Consider the following 19398-nt stretch of genomic DNA (forward strand, 5'->3'; position numbering starts at 1 on the left):
ATTGTGGGACAATACAATGCTCCATAAGAGAAAATTATTTTAAAAAAAAGAAGAAGAAGAAGCCATTCTGCAAGGCAGCATCTCAGCCTGGAGCCTAAGGCTGACATCCTTCACCTAAGTCTCTTTCAGCAGGATGCTGGGTGTTAGAGCCTCGCCGTGCAGCCACAGCCTCATCACTAAAGCAATGCTGTGCTGAGTGCTAAGGGTGATGACTTGCCAGCATGTCTCAGCATATTAGCAGCGTTTGGACACATGCTCAGTAGCAGAAGATGTCATGACAACACAGACTGTAAGCGTGATTTTCAAGTTCAGCCACAGTAGCCGCATAGCAATGGCAAGCCCAAGCTGGGGGCCTACGTGTGAAATTACCTCCCCAGGTGGCTCCAGCATTCTCAGTTGAAGGGGGTAGTAGAAATGGCAGCAGTGGTGGTGGAGGTGGAGAGAGAGTTAGAAGCGATCAGGCAGATCTGGGGAGAAACCCACCTAATTGATCAATAGAGGTGGGGTACAGTCACAAGCACGTTTGTAAGATCCTGCCCAGAGCCATGGCCACATTTCCTTGTAGCAGCATTGAGAATCATGTTACCAGTGTCCGTTTTATCTGTTTATACAGGACATTTGAATCTAACATTTAAAAAAAATTCATCATTTAGTTTTAACATTGCATAGGGTAGAAAATCAATGTTGAAAACAGGTTTTAGTAGGGTTAAGAATGTAGTTAACTCTAGTAAATTCCCATGCCTACCATGGTCAAAACTCACATTGAACAACTGTGTAATAGTTCTATTCTCCAAGGACACCCTGGTGGCACAGTGGTTGAGAGTTTGGCTGCTGACCAGAAGGTTGGCAACTCAAATCCACCAGTTGCTCCTTGGAAGCCCTGTGGGGCAGTTCTACCCTGTCTACAGGGCTGCTGTGAGTTGCAATCGACTTGACGGCAATGTGCATTTTTCAAAACTTTAGTGAAGGTGGAAGCTAATGGTATCTGAGTGTCCACTCTGGGCCAGCTGCTTTAAAGGTGCTTTTTACCATCCCATGGAACGCTTACAATCTGTCTACAATTAGATTCAATTAATATTCTAAGGAATAGACCCTGCCCCTGAGCACTGCATGCTTCTTTCTCTGAAATTAAGGTTGAATGGTCTTTTCTGGTGGGACTATCCTACTGACGCCATAAAGTATGGCCACACCCTGGGGGTAATCCCCCACCCCCACCCTTAGAAACATTCTGGGAGAAGGAGTCATAAAACGTCAGGTGTTTCTAAGTTCTATCAATCTCCAGGTAGGGAAGGAATGGGATTGGGTGAGGAACAGGGTTACCTGGTAACTCCCTGGGGAGAAAGCCAATTTGCCCAGAGCTGCAGTTAAAGGCCCTGAGCACTGAGATGCTCACTCCCCCACCCCCAACATGGAATTCACCATAGAAACAAGAAAGTCCTGCAACAGTCCCATCACTTTGATGCTATAAAAAAAAACAAAAAAACTTTTTACTTTGACATAAATTTAGACTAAATTTTGCATAAAAGTCGCAAAAACCTGTACAGAGAGTTCCCTATAGGCTTCACCCAGCTTTTCCCTGCTGTTAACGTCTTGCATAACCGTAATACAATTATCACAATTCTGAAATTAACATTGGTCCAATGTCATTAGCTAAGTCACTGACTTTGTTCAGATTTCATCATTTTCTACTAATGTCCTTATTTTGTTCCAGGATCCACTCCAGGATCCCACATTGCTTTTAGTTGTCTTGTCTCCTTAGTCTCTTCCAATCTGTGGCTTTTCTTCAGTCTTTCCTTGTCTTTCATTACTTTGACACTTTTGAAGAGTACTGGTGAGTTCTTTTGTAGAAATGTTCCTCAGTTTGGGTTTGTCCAATGTTTTCTCACGATTAAGTTGAAATTATGCATTTTTTGCAGAGAATATCCTTCTCAGGGCAAAACATCAGGGGTACATGATGTCAATATGCCTTAATAACGATGATGTTAACCATGATCATTTGGTGTTATGGATTGAATTCTGTCTCTCCAAAATATATGTTGAAGTCCTAACCACCTGTACATGCGAATGTGACCTTGTTTGAAAATAGGGTCTTTGAAGATGTTATCAGTTAACTTGAGGTCATACTGGAGTATTAAAACAAAACAAAACAAATCCGTTGACATCAAGTTCATTCCAATGCATGGTGACCCTGTAGGACAGAGGAGAACTGCCCCATACGGTTTCCAAAGTAGATGTAAACTGCCGTCCTCTTGGTTAGTAGCTGTACCTCTCAACTACTGTGCCACCAGGGCTCCTTTGTTACAGTAGCCCTCGACGAGACTAATGCACATGATTGACGTGGTGCCTGCTGGGTTCCTCCATTATAAAGTTACAGTTTTTCTCTCTGTAATTAATAAACAAGATGGGGGAAACACTTTGAGACCACGCAAATACCTTGCTTCTCTTCAAACTTTTGCCTGCTAATTTTAGCATCTGTTGGGGGATCTTGACCGCAGCAATTATTACTGCGGTGTTCTAATGCTGATTTTTCTCTTTTCTTCATTCTTTCTACATTTATTAATTAGAATTCTTCTCTGGGGAAGAGCTGTCTCTTCCGCCATATTTACTCATTTATTTTTAATTCTTTTGTGAAAAATATACACAGCAAAAGATACGCCAGTTTAACAAATTCTGCATGTGTAATTCAGTAACATTGTCTACAATCTTCAAGCTGTGTAACCGTTCTCCCTGGCCTTTTCTAAATTATTCCACCACCATTAACATAAAGTCACTACCTTTTAAAGGTCAGCTTCCCATCTAGCCTTTCAAGATGCTGTTGTCACTTAATTCCACAGACATAAATCTTGGAGAGAGCACAATGTTCAACGCAGACATACTTTACTAACTAGGCTAAACTGTTGTTTGGTTCAAAGCTGACTTGGGGAAAAAGTTTTGGCTTGAGCTTTAAGGTTTAAAGATTATCTCAGGGCAATGGCTTTGTCCCACATTTATTTATGTATTCAGTTATTTTTTTATGTCAGTGTAGACTCATGGCTATACATTTATGTATTTATTTTATTGCGGTTTGGGTGAAAGTTTACACAGCAAGCTAGGTTTCCATTTGACAAGCATCCCCTGCTGTGTAGCCTAGCACCATTTCACAGATTCTCAGTCTCTCTCTAGTACTCCTTGTTTGAACATCATTCACCCGAAGTCTTGTCATTACTCCCTAAACAATACAGTACTGTACAACAACTATGTACACAGCATTTACATTGCATTGGGTGTTATAAGTAATCTAGAGATGATTTAAAGTATATGTAGGTTATATGCAAATACTATGCCATTTCGTATAAGGGGCTTGAACATCTGCAGATTTTGGTATCTGTGAGGGTCCTGGGACCAGTTCCCCAAAGATACCAAAGGGTGTCTGTAGTTGCTTTATTCACTTCACGTCAACATTCTTTTTAATTGTGTTCTGGTTATTCCATCCTGTACTCTAGTTTCCCTGCTCCCTTACCTTCTCGTCTTTGCCCCGGGTTAAATTTGACCTTTTAGGCCCGTGGCTATTTATACTTCAAAAAAATTAATCAGATGTCAAATTATTTCTAAAATATTTCCTCTTTTCTAGCTCCCATGTTCATTCCGCATCCCTCTTCTGTCTCTCTAACATTGTTGGTGCCCTGACCACGTGGCTGGGCCACCTGTGCAGCCAGTCTGCTCTGAAAAGATGGGGGTAAATTCACAGGAGAGCTGCCGATCCGAAGGACAGTCTGGGGAGCCTCGTCATGCTGAGGCAGGGCTGGCACCTCAGAAATGTGTTTCCTCAGTGCTGTGGTTCACCTGGAATGAGGGGCTGAACCCCAGAGTCCCACAGAGAGTGGGAAAGGGGGGATGCCCCCTCCAGCCTAAGGGGGCTGGGGGTCAACCACGTCTTACACTGGCATTTCTCAAGTCTTAAGGCTCAGGTCAAAAGAAAACGCGATTATGTAGGTTGAAGTCTCCAACTGTAGAAAAACAGGCCACTGGCTGGCAGCAATTGCGTGGTCACCCTCTGTAATGAATATGTTTACTTTTTGTTTTAGTGCCGATTGGGACGGATGAGGTCAAGGTGATCATTTGGCAAAAGGTCTTCTTTATGAAAGAATTCACTTAGAATTATCCCTTCTCCTCCCAGGTACACTTAAAATTATTCCTTTTATAAGGGTGAGAGTCAAGCTGGGACTTGGTATTCTAGCCAAAAGCTGGATCCAGGATGTGAATGAGCCTTATTGACTACGTATGCATCACAAATTACCTTGTAATTCCGCAACCTGGCATTACCCATGCCGGGCCTGTTGGATCAAAGGTCCTGGAAGGAGGTACAGGGTGAATACCTGGGAGAGAGAAAGAACCCATACTTAGCTCCTGCCAATGTGGGTAAATAACTAACCCTTCATAGACAGAAAGCTCCTTCTGCTTGGCCTCTTATCTTCAACTTTCGCAGTAAAGACAAAGCTTTAAACTGTTCTCAGGGGAATCCTGATGTCTTAGTTATCTGTTGTTGCTGTTAGGTGCTGTTGAATCGATTTTGACTCATAGTGACCCCCTGTGAGAGTGGAACTTCCCCATAGGGTTTTCTTGGCTATAATCTTTATAGGAGCAGGTTGCCTGGTCTTTCTTCTGCAGAGCCATTGGGTGGGTTCAAATTGCCAGCTTTTTGGTTAGCAGCTGAGTGCTTAACCATTGCACTACCAAGGCTCCTTTTTCTTAGTTGCCTAGTGCTGCTATAATATCACAAAAGTGTGGTTTTAAAGAACAGAAATTAATTTTCTTAAGTTCTAGAGGCTAAAAGTCCAAATAGGTTCTTGGCCATGTTGAGTTTTTCCTTGTCAGTAGCTCCAGGTGTTCCTTGGTTCCTCGGCTTTCTCATGTGGCATCTGTCTTATCCTGTGTGTTCGTGTCTCTGTGTCTAATCTGCACTTTTTTATAACTCTGAAGTGATTAGATTTAGAACTGACCTTACCTGGGTATGATTAATTAACATAGCAAAGAAAACTCTATTTCCAAATGGGATTATGTCTAATGGTATAGAGTTCAGGATTCTAACCCATATTTTGGGGTGACAGAATTTAATCCATAACACCCAGTCAATTTAGGGCAAGGCAGAAATATGTTTGACAGTGACCTTGTTTCTTTTGTTACTTTTGACACATAGGGTGTGCATGTGTCTGTCTTGCAGGCCACTTGGTGAGTGCCTTCTACATATCAGGTCCCATGTGAGGTGCTTTACTGTCAGGATGAAATTTTCAAGCAAGTATTACGAGTCTATTTTACACTTGAAGAAACTGAGACACAGAAACTCCCACAGGCGGCCGAAAGTGGCAGAGCTAAGATGCAGGCCTCTCTGACTTCAAAAGTTGGGTTCTTTCCATCATGCCACACCATCTTCAGGAGGCTCCCTTTCAGAGCTCCCTTCATGCCCTATACTGGTGATTCTTGGATGTTGTACTTTCAGAATTTTTTCCGAACTTTGGGCTCTGGGTTTCAACTTCACAACATCAGCAGGAATGTGATGCAAAACCTTCTTACCAGGGAGGTTCTTTTCCTAAAAAGTGTAAGTTGTTCAGGAGACAGGACCCGTGAAAGTGGAATTGGAGCTTCAGAGTTTGATGTTTCTCCCAGGTGAATTCCACAGTAATAAGAACAAGACCAGCATAACTCATTATTCAAGGCTGCCTTGTGTTTTTATTATAAGTTATAGTTTGTATGTCCTCAGCATTTATCAAGTACCAGGCATTGTTACAAGCTGGTCACACACATTACCTCAGTGCTTACAACAGCCCCAAAGGTACAAGTCCTTGATCCCTCTTCCAGATCCCGTGGGGCACAGGTATCTCAAAACTCAGAATTTTTCGTATTTTTGAAAGACAAGTCTGTGCATATACTGTATTTTTCATAATACCCCTCCACAAGGTTGGAGGTGGCACTGATAAACCTATCAACATTTCTGTAGTGCAGCGTCCAGATACTCATGCTTAATCCGATGAATAAAACCAATATAAAGTCTCACATCGGGTCTGCCTTTGCGATCACACAAATTTCCTGCAAACTTAAAAAAAAAAAAATCTGTTTTTCAGAGCCATCTGGATTTCAGAACTGCCAATAAGGATTTATGGATGTTGAATATTATTACTCCCATTGTACAGATGAGAAAACTGAGGCTTGGAAATAATATGGAATCTATCCAATGTCATAGTGTAAGTGGTGGAGCTAGGATTTGGACCTGGGTCTGATTGTGCTCGTACCACTACAAGTTTTTTTTTTTTTTCCTTGTTTTCAATATAATTTATTTAGTCATGATTTTACATAATTATATATATATTTTTTATTAACTTTTATTAAGCTTCAAGTGAACGTTTACAAATCCAATCAGTCTGTCACATATAAGTTTACATACATCTTACTCCGTCCACTACAAGTTTTAACCACAGCTTTAAATGGAAACCCTGGTGGCCTAGTGGTTTTGTGCTATGGCTGCTAACCAAAGGGTTGACAGTTCAAATCTGCCAGGCGCTCCTTGGAAGCTCTCTGGGGCAGTTCTACTCTATCCTATAGGGTTGCAATGAGTCGGAATCGACTCGACGGCACTGGGTTTGGTTTTGGTTTTTTAACACCAGACTTCACATAGCAGGAGACTAATGTACTCAGACCCGATCTACTTCACCTCTGCATGAGAAACTACTCCGTGCTGACATTCAAATACATTTGCACTGAGAAAGAGTAACTGATTTTCTTGTAAATTGGTAGGCTAAAGAACATTTCATATCTAACACCTTTTCAAAGAGGTTAGCAAAACAATATTCCAGACAGGTTTGGGGAAGGGAGGAGAAGGGTGTAATTTCCCCTGCTCAGTAAGAAAATGCTTTATCCTCCTCTGCACTTTCTTTCCAGCGTCATGTACTTTCTTCTGTGCTTCCTCTCTTCTTCTGGCCTCAGGGTTCTGTTCTCAAGGGCTCCAGGAGCTTCAGTGTTTGGCCAAGGTTGGTTTACACTGCTGCTGTTACTTCTTCTGGGCTTCTTTCTCTTTTCTCAGGTCAGGCCTCTCTCCACCATCTCACCAGCGCCACTGTTCAGGGTTCTCATCAATCCTTCCCTCATCCACTGATTTCAGTATGTGAACCTAGTTGATATAGCTACCTGCTGACCAAAGAGGTAGGAAGTAGGATAATTTCACGTAACCATTGTCTTAGTTATCTAGTGCTGCTGCTATAACAGAAATACTGCAAGTGGGTGGTTTTAACAGAAATTTATTTTCTCACAGTTTAGGAGGCTAGAAGTCTGAATTCAGGGCACTGGCCCCAGGGCAAAGCTTTCTCTCTCTGTCTCTGTTGGCTCTGGGGGAAGGTGCTTGTCTCTCCTGAGCCTCTGCTCCTGGGTGATCTTCATGCGGCTTGGTATGTGCTCTCCTTCCCCGCCCCCACATTGCTCGCTTGCTTGCTGAATCTCTTTTGTATCTCAAAAGAGAGATTGACTCAAAATTCACCTTAATCCTGCCTCATTAATATAACAAACATGATCTAATCCTGTCTCATTAATCATAACCATAACCTGTCCACAAATGGGATTATAACTAAGGGCAGAGGTTAGGATTTACAACACATATTTTAGGGGACACAGTTCAAACCATAACAGCCATTCTCAGCCTCGTTCTAGAACTTCAAAGTTTGTCATTCCAATTGATGTAAAAGAGCCTGTTTGGGGAGATTATGGGAGGACAGAAGTGAGGGGCGTGTGTGTTATTGCTAGAGTGCCAAGTCTCCTGGCCCTTCCAAGGTACCAAGAATGTGAATACCTGGCCAGCAACTCAGCTAGACATCAGATCCCAGGGAGCAGAGGAGAAAACCAGAGAGAGGTTTACTTTTTTGGCACTTGAATCTCTGCATTTCAGCTGCTCTGGGCCTCGACTAAATGATTGTTACTGGCTACCTACCCCAGATAATGAGTTCTGAGATCATGATGAATTGATGTGCACTTGGTTGTTTTTAGCTTTTCAATTACATATATTGTCCTCTTCAAGGCAATTTTGAAACATATCCAAGCTTTGTGGGGCAGAGCAATAGCTGGTATTTGTTCAGATTGTTTGGTGGAGCCTGAGAGTGGGGAAAGAAAAACTAAAGAGAAAGCGAATCTGTCCCCTTTGAAAAATTTATTTTTCCACAGTCATCCCTCTTCTTGTGAAATCCTGTTTTACCCTTGACGATCTTATGAAAAAGACCTTTTGTTCTTCGAGTTATGAGAAAACAAACCATGGGAAGTAACAGGGATGCCACTGATTTTCATTAAGGGCTGATGACTACTTGCGTCTGATCTCTTAATTACAAAGATCAAATGAGAATAATACTTTTTAACTCAAAGTTCTCTCTCTCCCTCTCTTTTTTTAAAGAACAGGCCTCAGTAAAAACAAGTATTTCCTAAGCCAATAAAGAAATCTGCAACAATTTGTTCTAAAAGCTAATTTACTTAGGGTTTTGTGCTTCTTTAAGTGACTCGTGGTGTGGTTGGTCTTGGCTTCCCTTTTTCCCAATTCCCGCCAGTGAAATACTATATTAGTTCCCTGTGGCTGCCGTAACAAAGCACCAAAAAACTGGATATATTTAAACAACAGAAATTTATTCTCTCATTGTCCTGGAGGCCAGAAGTCTGAAATTAGCAGGGCCACGCTCCCTCTGAAGGCTCTGAGGGAGAATCCTTCCTTGTTCATTCCACCCTCTGGTGGCCTCCTGCGTTCCTTGGCTCTTGGTCACAGAACTCCAGTCTCTGCCTGTCTTCACATGGTGGTCTTCCTTCTGTGTCTCTGTGTGCCTAAGTCTCTTCTCTTTTTATAAGGACAACAGTCATATTAGGGCTCACCCTACTCTTTTTTTTTTTTTTCTAGGACGACCTCATGTTAACTTAGCTAATCGTATCTTCAAAGACTATTTCCAAATAAGGTCATTGTCACAGGTACTGGGGATTAGGGCTTGAACATATCTTTTCGGAGGACACAATCAACCCATAACAAATACCAACCAGGATTTTCACGTGCATGGTTTCTTCTGACAGTGAAGCATTCCCTCGTTTCTTTTTTTGTTTGTTTGTTTTATGTTCTGAGGTAACTATATTCCCAGACTCAGTTCCCTCTCAAACCTCTCCTGTCTTTCCTAGGATTCCAGGTCACGTCTTCTGTCCCTGACATTGCAGACCTGATGACTCATGGTTTTATTCTCAGCTCCAGTCTTTTCTTACTCTACATACTGTCCCTCTGTGATTATCCATGGCTGTGAGTTGAATGCCCACCCACGTCTGGAGACCCCAGTGGAGCTCCAAAGTTAGAAACTCAACTGCCTGCTCTTGGTCTTCTTGGTTAGGATATTTTACAGGCATCTCAAACGCAACCTGTACCTACTTATGATCCACAGCTGCCTTTCTGCCTGCCATTACTCCCTACCATTAACAGCCTTTTCTCCAAACCTATTCTTTCTCAAGCTCAATTAATGATTCTACCATTTACCCATCTCCTAAGCCATTCATCCTGAGATTGCCCTCCATGATTCCTCATTTACCCCTCAAATCTAGCCGGGCATGCTATTCTGTCAAATTCTTCCCAAACATCTTTGGAATCCATTCCCCCTTCTCTATCCTGCTGCCACTGAGTATGAGTCTTCCCCATGTCTCACCTGGACTCCATGGTCATGCAGTTCAGCTCCTCTAGCCCTAGGTTATCCTCATTCCCATCCATCCTAACCCTTGCCCCAAACCAGCCTCCATACTCTGCATTCCACTGGAGCTGACTTTCTCAAACATAAATCAAATTTTTCTCCTCGCTTCCTTAAAACTCTTCAAGTGTTCATTCTCATTTACAAAATAAACTGCTGCCTCCTATTTCAAGACCCTCATGTCTGCTGCTCTCGACTGCCTCTCTGCCTTTTCTCTTGCACCTTATGTTTAAATACTACCTGACACTTCTTGCAGATCCTTGAACATCACATGTGATTTTATACCTCTGGGCCTTTATGTGAAATTCTGTCTCCCTAGAACGCTCTCTCCCCTCCTCTGTCTAGAAAACACCCGCATGGTCATTTGTTTCCACAAGCACTTATCAAGGGTCTGCTATGTGCCCTAAGACTGTGCTATGCAGTGGACACAAAAATGAAGAAGTATGGTCCTTTGCCTAACCATCTGGTTGAAACATAGCTTCTTGAAAAAAAAAAAAATTTTTTTTTTTTTTCTTGAAGCTCCCATTAAATATCCCTTCCCTGCCACCACCAATGCATAGAAGGCCATTTTTGCCTTTCTATCTTCTGCTACTTCTTTCCTTGCAACTACACAATACAACTCTTTATCTTTCTGCGGAGGGCCCATACTAATTTCCATAACTTTTGAGGAAGGCAATTGTTATGGATTGAATTGAGTTCCCAAAAATATGGGTGGTAAATCTTAACCTCTATGCCTGTGATTATAATCCCATTTGGGAATGGGTTGTCTTTGTTATGTTAATGAAGCAGAATTAGTGTAGGGCGTATCTTGAGTCGATGTCTTTTATGAGATTAAACAAGGGAGCAGAGATGGGGGAGGAGAGATGCCAAGCCACATGGAGATAGACCAGAAGCAGAAGCTCAAAGAGACAAGGACCTTCCCCCGGAGCCAACAGAGAGATAGCGCCTTCCCCTAGAGCTGGCGCCCTGAATTTAGACTGATAGCCTCCTAAACTGAGACAATAAATTTCTGTTTGTTAAAGGTAAAAAAAAACTAAATTAAAAAATTTCAAGGTAAATGTGATAAAATGCTTTTATTAGTGATGATACAACAGGAATGGTAAGAAAAACATGGTGATAAAAATTCTTTTCTTTTAGGATTGCAAATTACAATCCCTAATTGATTCACCCAGTGACACAAACTTTATATTATCCTTAGCAATGAAAGCACAAGAACAAAATTGTTGAAAAAACAAAGCCATCACTCTTGAAATTATACTATGTAAAAATTAAACATGATTATGTTATACAATATCTTAAAGGTATTACTTAATTATAGAGAGAAAAGCTAACAAGATACAAATCAGGCTTCCAAGTTGCTCACCATTTATCTGTGTTTACATGGATTATAAGAGAGTTTGAAGTAGGTCCAAGAGAGAAATAAGGCCTAAGTGTTTCTGTAAAAGTATCAGTGAAGGTGTAAAGATAAGATCTGTTATTCCAATTATAAAAGGAAATCTCTCCCAAGTCATAATCGAGAAAAATGCCAACCCGTATGACTTGTTCTATATCCCCAGACTCTTCAGTGAGAGCTGCCTGCTGAATTTGCCAGCACCCATCTTTTGCAGATGGTAACACAGCAGCATTTTTAGGGAATGATTCTCTACATACACCTAAGCACCATTCCCCTATGCCTCTTACCTCTACCTGCCAGTAATGCCTACCAACATCAAAGCCCTCAGAGCTCAGGACAGCTGGGATAAAAGTAAACCTCTTAGGGCTGTAAGAAAAGTCTGCTTCCATCTGTCCATATTTCACACTTTTTCTGTCTTCTGAAATAATAAGGTTGGGGTGAGCAGTTTTAGGATCTAGCATCAAATCTTCCTTAAATGTGCTGATGACTTTTTGCAGGCCAAAATATTGTGGAGAGAGATAGCTACTCTCCTTCTTTAATTCGTATGAAAAGACTTCAGGAGTTTTGAGATTTTTATACCTCTTGTACAGTCTTGCAGTACCTATCAGTAAATCCAGGTCTGCCTGCACACACTTTTCTGCAACTCCACTAAGCAGATTTTTCAGCATGGAAAAGTGGTCAGAAATTTGGCTACTGTTTTCACTGAGTTTTTCTTCAACATTCCTCTCTTCTGTCATTAATCCCAAATAAATGACATCCTGTTCCTGGACCAGTAAATCCTTAAGTTGATTAAATTCACAGTTTAATTCTTCTCTCAAAATTTCCACATTCTGGCAAAATTTAAATGATTTTGAGACTTGCATTTCTAGCCAAATCTCTGCATCCTTAACCATCTCCCTCAGGGGCTCAATGTACCTTTTGAGCTTCTTCCTATGACTAGCTCCCGCTTGCTCAATGGGCATCAGGTAGTGATTCTGGTGGTCGGAGGAGACCCTGCATTGCAGACACAGCAGCTCCAGGTCCTGCTCACAGAACAGGACCAGCACCTGGTTGTGCTTCTTACACAGGGGTTGCTCTTCCTGCCGTTTCCTCTTGTTCCTCTGGACGGGAAGTTGCTTAACAATATCAGTCATGTGACATAATTGGGTGTTCTTCTTTAGGTTCTCGTTATAGCAGTGATGGAGGCAGATGGGACAGGGGACGATGTCCTTTAGACCTTCCCAGCGCTGGAGGATGCAGTGGTGACAGAAGTTGTGGCCACAGTCAATGGTCACTGGGTCTCTCAGGTACTCCAGGCAGATGGGGCAGCTGACCTCTGCTTGGAGATCGGCCAGGAAGGTTGCAAAGTCCATTTTGCAGTGATGTTTTCAGTCTGAGGAAATTTCAGAAAAGCCTGGTTACCGAGAAGCTAGGAAAAGTGAGATGAGGACCTCGGTCCTCGCTCTCCTACTTGGAAGTCAGTATAGAGCGTTTCTGTCTCTTACCTTCAATTCCACAGGAAGCTTTCAAGAAAAGTCACGGCCCTCCAGAAATTGCTGGTCTTCTTATTACCTTTACCTCCCGTACCCACCGGTCTGCCCGGATCAGTGGCTGGCCTTGGGGTACCCTTGGCCAGGAAGGAACCACAATTCCAAGCCACTTGCTGCAGTTGTGGAGGCTGGCAAGTCCCTGATCCGTGGGTCAGGCATCAGGCTAAAGGGTTTTTCTGACTCGTGTGGTTTTATGGGCTGAAGAATCCCAAACTGGTGGGCCAAATGGCAGGCTGCTAGCTCACACCCCAAGACCTGGAGGTTAGATGGTGAGGAGTCAGATGCGGAATCTACAACGAGAGTGAGCCTTGCTGGAACACCGCATTTATATACTACAGGCAGGCCTTACCCCCAGGGAAACTCCCCTTACATATGATGGGCTGCTCATAGCAGATTTCATTATAGAGATGATTACATTATTTTTTCAATCATGGAGGTGGTGATTACACAGTATCAAATCTCATCATGGAAGTGATTGCATTATATCAGATCTCATCATAGGGGTGATTGCATTATATTACACTGTTGTTGTTAGGTGCCATCCAATCAGTTCCAGTCTCACTGCCCTTGCTTCTAAGGAGCATTCTGGCCTTACTTCTTCCAAGACAGATTTGTTCATTCTATATTCGACGGCAGTGGGTTGGTTTTTGTGTTACATTATGAAAGAGAACCAGTCTAATGTCTGCCAAACCATTGAGAATCATAGCCTAGCCAAGTTAACACGTAGCGTTAAGCATCACAGAAGTGCATCACTTAAAAAACATTGTTGTTAGGTACTGTGCAGTTGGTTCAAACTCATAGCTACCCTGTGTACAACAGGATGAAACACTGCCTGGTCCTGCCCCATCCTCAAGATTGCTCTTATGCTTGAGCCCATTGTTGCAGCCACTGTGTCAATCCATCTCGTTGGGGGTGTTCCTCTTTTTTGCTGACCCTCTACTTTACCAAACATGACATCCTTCTCCAGGGACTGTTCCCTCCTGATAGCATGTCCAAAGTACATAAGACAAAGTTTCAGCATCCTTGCTTCTAAGGAGCATCCTGGCCATACTTCTTCCAAAGCAGGTTTGTTTGGTCTTCTGGCAATCCATGGTATATTCATTATCCTTCGCCAATACCATACTCCAAAGGTGTAAATTCTTCTTCGGTGGTCTTCCTTACTCATTGTCCAGCTTTCGTATGCATATGAGACAATTGAAAACACCGTGGCTTGCCTCAGGCTTACCTTAGTCCTTAAAGTGACAGTTTAACACTTTAAAGATATCTTTTACGACAGATTTGCTCGATGCAGTTTGTCATTCATTTTTTTATTTGCTGCTTCCATGATTGTTGATTTAAGCAAAAAGAAATCTTTGACAACTTCAATCTTTCTCCTTTTGTCATGATGTTACTTACTGGTCCAGTTGTGAGGATTTTTGTTCTCTTTATCTTGAGGTGTAATCTATACTGAAGATTGTAGTCTTTTGTCTTCGTCCGTAAGTGCTTCAAATCCTCTTCACTTTCAGAGAGTAAGGTTGTGTTATCTGCATACCGCAGGTTGTTAATGAGTCTCCCTGCAATCCTGATACTGAGTTCTTCTTCATACAGTCCAGTTTCTCAGACAGTTTGCTCAGCATACAGATTGAAGTACAATGCTGTCAGTGATAGGGTAATATCTATATGCCTACAAGGAAGACCAGTTTATACGACTATTATTCAAATTTATGTACCAACCACTAAGGCCAAAGATGAAGAAATTGAAGATTTTTATCAGCTTCTGCAGTCTGAAGTTGATCAGGGTGCATTGATAATTACTGGTGATTGGACTGTGAAAGTTGGAAACAAAGAAGAAAGATTGGTAGTTGGAAAATATCCTTGGTGATAGAAACAATGCCAGAGATCGAATGATAGAATTTTGCAAGACTAATGACTTCTTCATTGCAAATACCTTTTTTCACCAATAATAACAGTGACTATACACATGGACCTCACTAGATGGAATACACAGGAATCAAATCGACCACATCTGCGAAAGAGACATTGGAAAAGCTCCATATCATCGGTCAGAACAAGGCCAGGCAGTGGCTGTGGAACAGACCATCAATTGCTCATATGCAAACTCAAGTTGAAACTGAAGAAAATCAGAGCAAGTCCACGAGAGCCAAAGTACGACATTTAATATGTCCCACCTGAATTTAGAGACCATCTCAAGAATAGATTTGACGTGTTGAACACTAGTAACCAAAGACCAGACAAGTTGTGGAATGACATCAAGGACATCATCCATGAAGAAAGGAAGAGGTCACTGAGAAAACAGGAAAGAAAGAAAAGACCAAGGTGGATGTCAGAAGAGACTCTGAAAATTGCTCTCGAATGTCGAGCAGCTAAAGCAAAAAATGATGAAGTAAACAACTGAACAGAATATTTCAAAGGGCAGCTCAAGAAGACAAAGTAAAGTATTATAATGACATGTGTAAAGAGGTGGAAATAGAAAACCAAAAATGAAGAACATGCTCAGTATTTCTCAAGCTGAAAGAACTGAAGCAAAAATTCAAGCTTTGAGTTGCAATACTGAAGGATTCTATGGAGAAAATATTAAACTACACAGGAAGCATCAAAAGAAGATGGAAGGAATATACAGAGGAGTCATTATACCTAAAAGAACTAGTTGACATTCAGCCTTTCCAAGAGGTAGCACATGATCAGGAACCGATGGTACTGCAGGAAGAAGTCAAAGCTGCACTGAAGGCATTGGCGAAAAACAAGGCTCCAGGAATTGACGGACTATCAACAGAGGTGTTTCAACAAACAGATGCAGTGCTGGAAGTCCATGCCAAGACATTTGGAATACAGTTACATGGTCAACCAACTGGAAGAGATCCATGTTTATGTCTATTCCCAAGAAAGGTGATCTAACTGAATGTGGAAATTATCGAACAGTATCATTAATATCACATGCAAAAAAATTTTGCTGACGATCATCCAAAAGCAGCTGCAGCAGTATATAAACTGCCAGAAATTCAGGCCAGATTTAGAAGAGGATGTGGAACCAGGGATATTGTTGCTGATGTCAGATGGATCCTGGCTGAAAGCAGAGAATACCAGAAGGATCTTTACCTATGCTTTATTGACTATGCAAAGGCATTCAACTCAGTGGATCCTAACAAATTATGGATAACATTGTGAAGAATGGGTATTCCAGAACACTTAATTGTTCTCATGAGGAGCCTGTACATAGATAAAGAGACAGTTGTTCGGACAGCACAAGGGGATACGATTGGTTTAAAGTCAGGAAAGGTGTGTGAAAGTGTTGTATCCTTTCACCATACCTATTCAACCTGTATGCTTGCTGAAAGTGAAGAGGACTTGAAGCACTTACTGCTGAAGATCAAAGACCACAGCCTTCAGTATGACTTACATTGCAACATAAAGAAAACAAAAATCCTTACAACTGGACCAATAAGCAGCATCATGATACACAGAGAAAAGATTTTAGTTGTCAAGGATTTCATTTTACTTGGTTCCACAATCAACGCCCATGGAAGCAGCAGTCAAGAAATCCAAAGACGCATTGCATTGGACAAATCTGCTGCAGAGGACCTCTTTTTTTTAAAATAATTTTTATTGTGCTTTAAGTGAAAGTTTACAAATCAAGTCAGTCTCTCACATAAAAACTTATATACACCTTGCTACATACTCCAAATTACTCTTCCCCCAATGAGACAGCCTGCTTCCTCCTTCCACTCTCTCTTTTCATGTCCATTTTGCCAGCTTCTAAGCCCCTCTACCCTCCCATCTGCCCTCCAGGCAGGAAGTGCCAACATAGCATCAAGTGTCTACCTGATCCAAGTAGCTCACTCCTCACCAGCATCCCTCTCCTACCCATTGTCCAGTCCAATCCATGTCCAATGAGCTTGCTTCTGGAATGGTTCCTGTCCTGGGCCAACAGAAAGTCTGGGGGCCATGACCACCGGGGTCCTTCTAGTCTCAGTCAGACCATTAAGTCTGGTCTTTTTATGAGAATTTGGGGTCTGCATCGCACTGTTCCCCTGCTTCCTCAGAGGTCCTCCACTGTGTTCCCTGTCAGGGCAGTCATTGGTTGTGGCTGGGCACCATCTAGATCTTCTGGTCTCAGGATAATGTAGTCTCTGGTTCATGTAGCCCTTTCTGTCTCTTGGGCTCTTTATTATCTTGTGTCCTTGGTGTTCTTCATTCTCCTTTGATCCAGGTGGGTTGAGACCAATTGATGCATCTTAGATGGCTGCTTGCCATCTAAGACCCCAGATGCCACTCTTGAAAGTGGGATGCAGAATATTTCTTAATAGATTTTATTATGCCAATTAACTTAGATGTCCCCTGAAACCATGGTCCCCAAACCCCTGCCCCTGCTTCGCTAACCTTTGAAGCATTCAGTTTATCCAGGAAACTGCTTTTGGTTTAGTCCAGTTGTGCTGACCTCCCCTGTACTGAGTGTTGTCCTTCCCTTCACCTAAGGTAGTTCTTATCTACTATCTAATTAGTAAATATCCCTCTCCCACCCTCCCTCCCTCCCCCTTCTCGTAACCACAAAAGAATGTGTTCTTCTCAGTTTAAACTATTTCTCAAGATCTTATAATAGTGGTCTTATACAATATTTGGCAAAAGGCCTCTTTAAAGTGTTGACAAGCAAAGATGACACCTTGAAGTCTAAGGTGCGCCTGACTGAAGCCATGGTATTTTCAATCACATCATATGCATGGGAAAGCTGGACAATAAATAAGGAAGACCGAAGAAGAATTCACGCCTTTGAATTGTGGTGTTGGCGAAGAATATTGAATATACCACGGACCGACAAAAGAATGAACAAATCTGTCTTGGAAGAAGTACAACCAGAATGCTCCTTAGAAGCAAGGATGGCGAGACTGCATCTTACATACTTTGGACATGTTGTCAGGAAGGATAAGTCCCTGGAGAAGGATATTATACTAGGTAAAGTACAGTGTGAGCAGAAAAGAGGAAGACCCTCAATAAGATGGATTGACACAGTGGCTGCCACAATGGGCTTAAGCATAACAGTGATAGTAAGGATGGTGCAGGACCGGGCAGTGTTTTGTTCTATGGTACATAGGGTCACTATGAGTTGGAACCGACTCGATGGCATCTAACAACAACAATAGATTTCATAAGTATGGTGAAAGCATACAACCCTGACACACACCTTTCTTGATTTTAAACCACGCAACACCCTCTTGTTCTGTTTGAACTATTGCCTCTTGGTTTATGTATAGGCTCCTCGAGAGCACAATTAAGTGTTCTGGAATCCCCATTCATCACAATGTTACCCATAATTTGTTATGATCCACACAGTTAAATACCTTTGTATAGTCAATAAAACACAGATAAACATCTTTCTGATAGTTTCTGCTTTCAACTAGCATCCATCTGATATATGCAATGTTAAAACCCCTTGTTCCACATTCTCTTCTGAATCTTGTTTGAAGACAGTTCCCTGTAGATAGACTGCTGCAACCACTTTTAAATGATCTTCAGTGAAATTTTACTCGAATGTTAAGATAATCTCTGCATTCTATTGGATCACTTTTCTTTGAAATAGGCGTAAATATGAATCCCTTCCAGTAGGTTGACCAGTGGCTGCCTTTCCAATTTCTTGGCAGAGATGAGTGAGCACTTCCAGCACTGCACCTGTTTGTTGAAACATCTCAATTGGTATTCTGTCAATTCCCGGGGCCTTGTGTTTTGCCAGTGTCTTCAGGGAAGCTTGGATTTCTTCCTTCAATACTGTCAGTTTTTGATCATATGCTACCTCCTGAAATGGTTGAATGTCAACCAATTCTTTTTGGTACAGTGACAATGTGTATTCCTTCCATCTTCTTTTGATGATTCCTTCATTGTTCAGTATTTTGCCCATAGAATCCTTCAAAATTGCAACACAGGCTTGAATTTTTTCTTCAGTTCTTTCAGCTTGAGAAATGCCGAGTGTGTTCTTCCCTTTTGGTTTTCTGACTCCAGGTCTTTGCCCGTTTCATTACTTTATTTGTAATACATTACTTTGTCTTCTTGAAGGCTCTTTGAAATCTTTTGTTCAGCTCTTTTACTTCATCATTTCTTTCATTCTCTTTAGCTACTCTATGTTCAAGAGCAAGTTTCAGAGTCTCTTCTGACATCCATTTTGGTCTTTTCTTTCTTCCCTGTCTTTTTAATGAGTTCTTACTTTCTTCATGTACATTGTCCTTGATGTCATTCTGCAACTTGTCTAGTCTTTGGTCCTTAGTGTTCAATGCGTGGAATCTGTTCTTGAGATGGTCTGTAAATTCAGGTGGGATGTACTCAAGGTTGTACTTTGGCTCTAGTGGTCTTGCTCTGATTTTCTTCAGTTTCAACTTGAACGTGCCTATGAGCAATTGATGCTCTGTTCCACAGTTGGCCCCTGACCTTGTTCTGACTGATAATATTGAAGTTTTTCATGGTCTCTTTCCACAGATGTAGTCGATTTGATTCCTGCGTATACCATCCGACAAGGTCCACTTGTAAGCAGCCATTTATGTTGGTGAAAAAGGGTATTCGCAATGAAGAAGTAGTTGGTTTTGCAAAATTCTATAATGCAATCTCCAGCATCTTTTCTATTACCAAGGCCATATTTTCCAAACTACCAATCCTTTTTTTTTGTTTCCAACTTTCACATTCCGTTCACCAGTAATTATCAATGCATCTTGATTGTGTAGTTGATGAATTACTGACTGCAGAAGTTTTTTAAAATCTTCAGTTTCTTCATCTGTGACTG

At 41.7% G+C, this 19398-nt stretch overlaps 1 protein-coding gene across 1 annotated transcript; it reads right to left on the reverse strand.

Moving 5' to 3' along the window:
• Nucleotides 1–491: 491 nt before the first annotated feature.
• LOC100671930 (tripartite motif-containing protein 60-like) lies at nucleotides 492–12461 on the reverse strand. Its single transcript, XM_064267667.1, has 5 exons — nucleotides 11397–12461; nucleotides 4303–4355; nucleotides 3500–3554; nucleotides 1321–1462; nucleotides 492–601 (listed from the first exon to the last, which is right to left on the reverse strand). Exons 1-5 carry the CDS (start codon nucleotides 12459–12461, stop codon nucleotides 492–494), a joined length of 1425 nt encoding a protein of 474 aa, XP_064123737.1.
• Between the last annotated feature and the right edge of the window lie 6937 nt (nucleotides 12462–19398).

The sequence above is a fragment of the Loxodonta africana genome, chromosome 14, assembly GCF_030014295.1.
Source record: "Loxodonta africana isolate mLoxAfr1 chromosome 14, mLoxAfr1.hap2, whole genome shotgun sequence".
Classification (NCBI taxonomy): domain Eukaryota; kingdom Metazoa; phylum Chordata; class Mammalia; order Proboscidea; family Elephantidae; genus Loxodonta; species Loxodonta africana.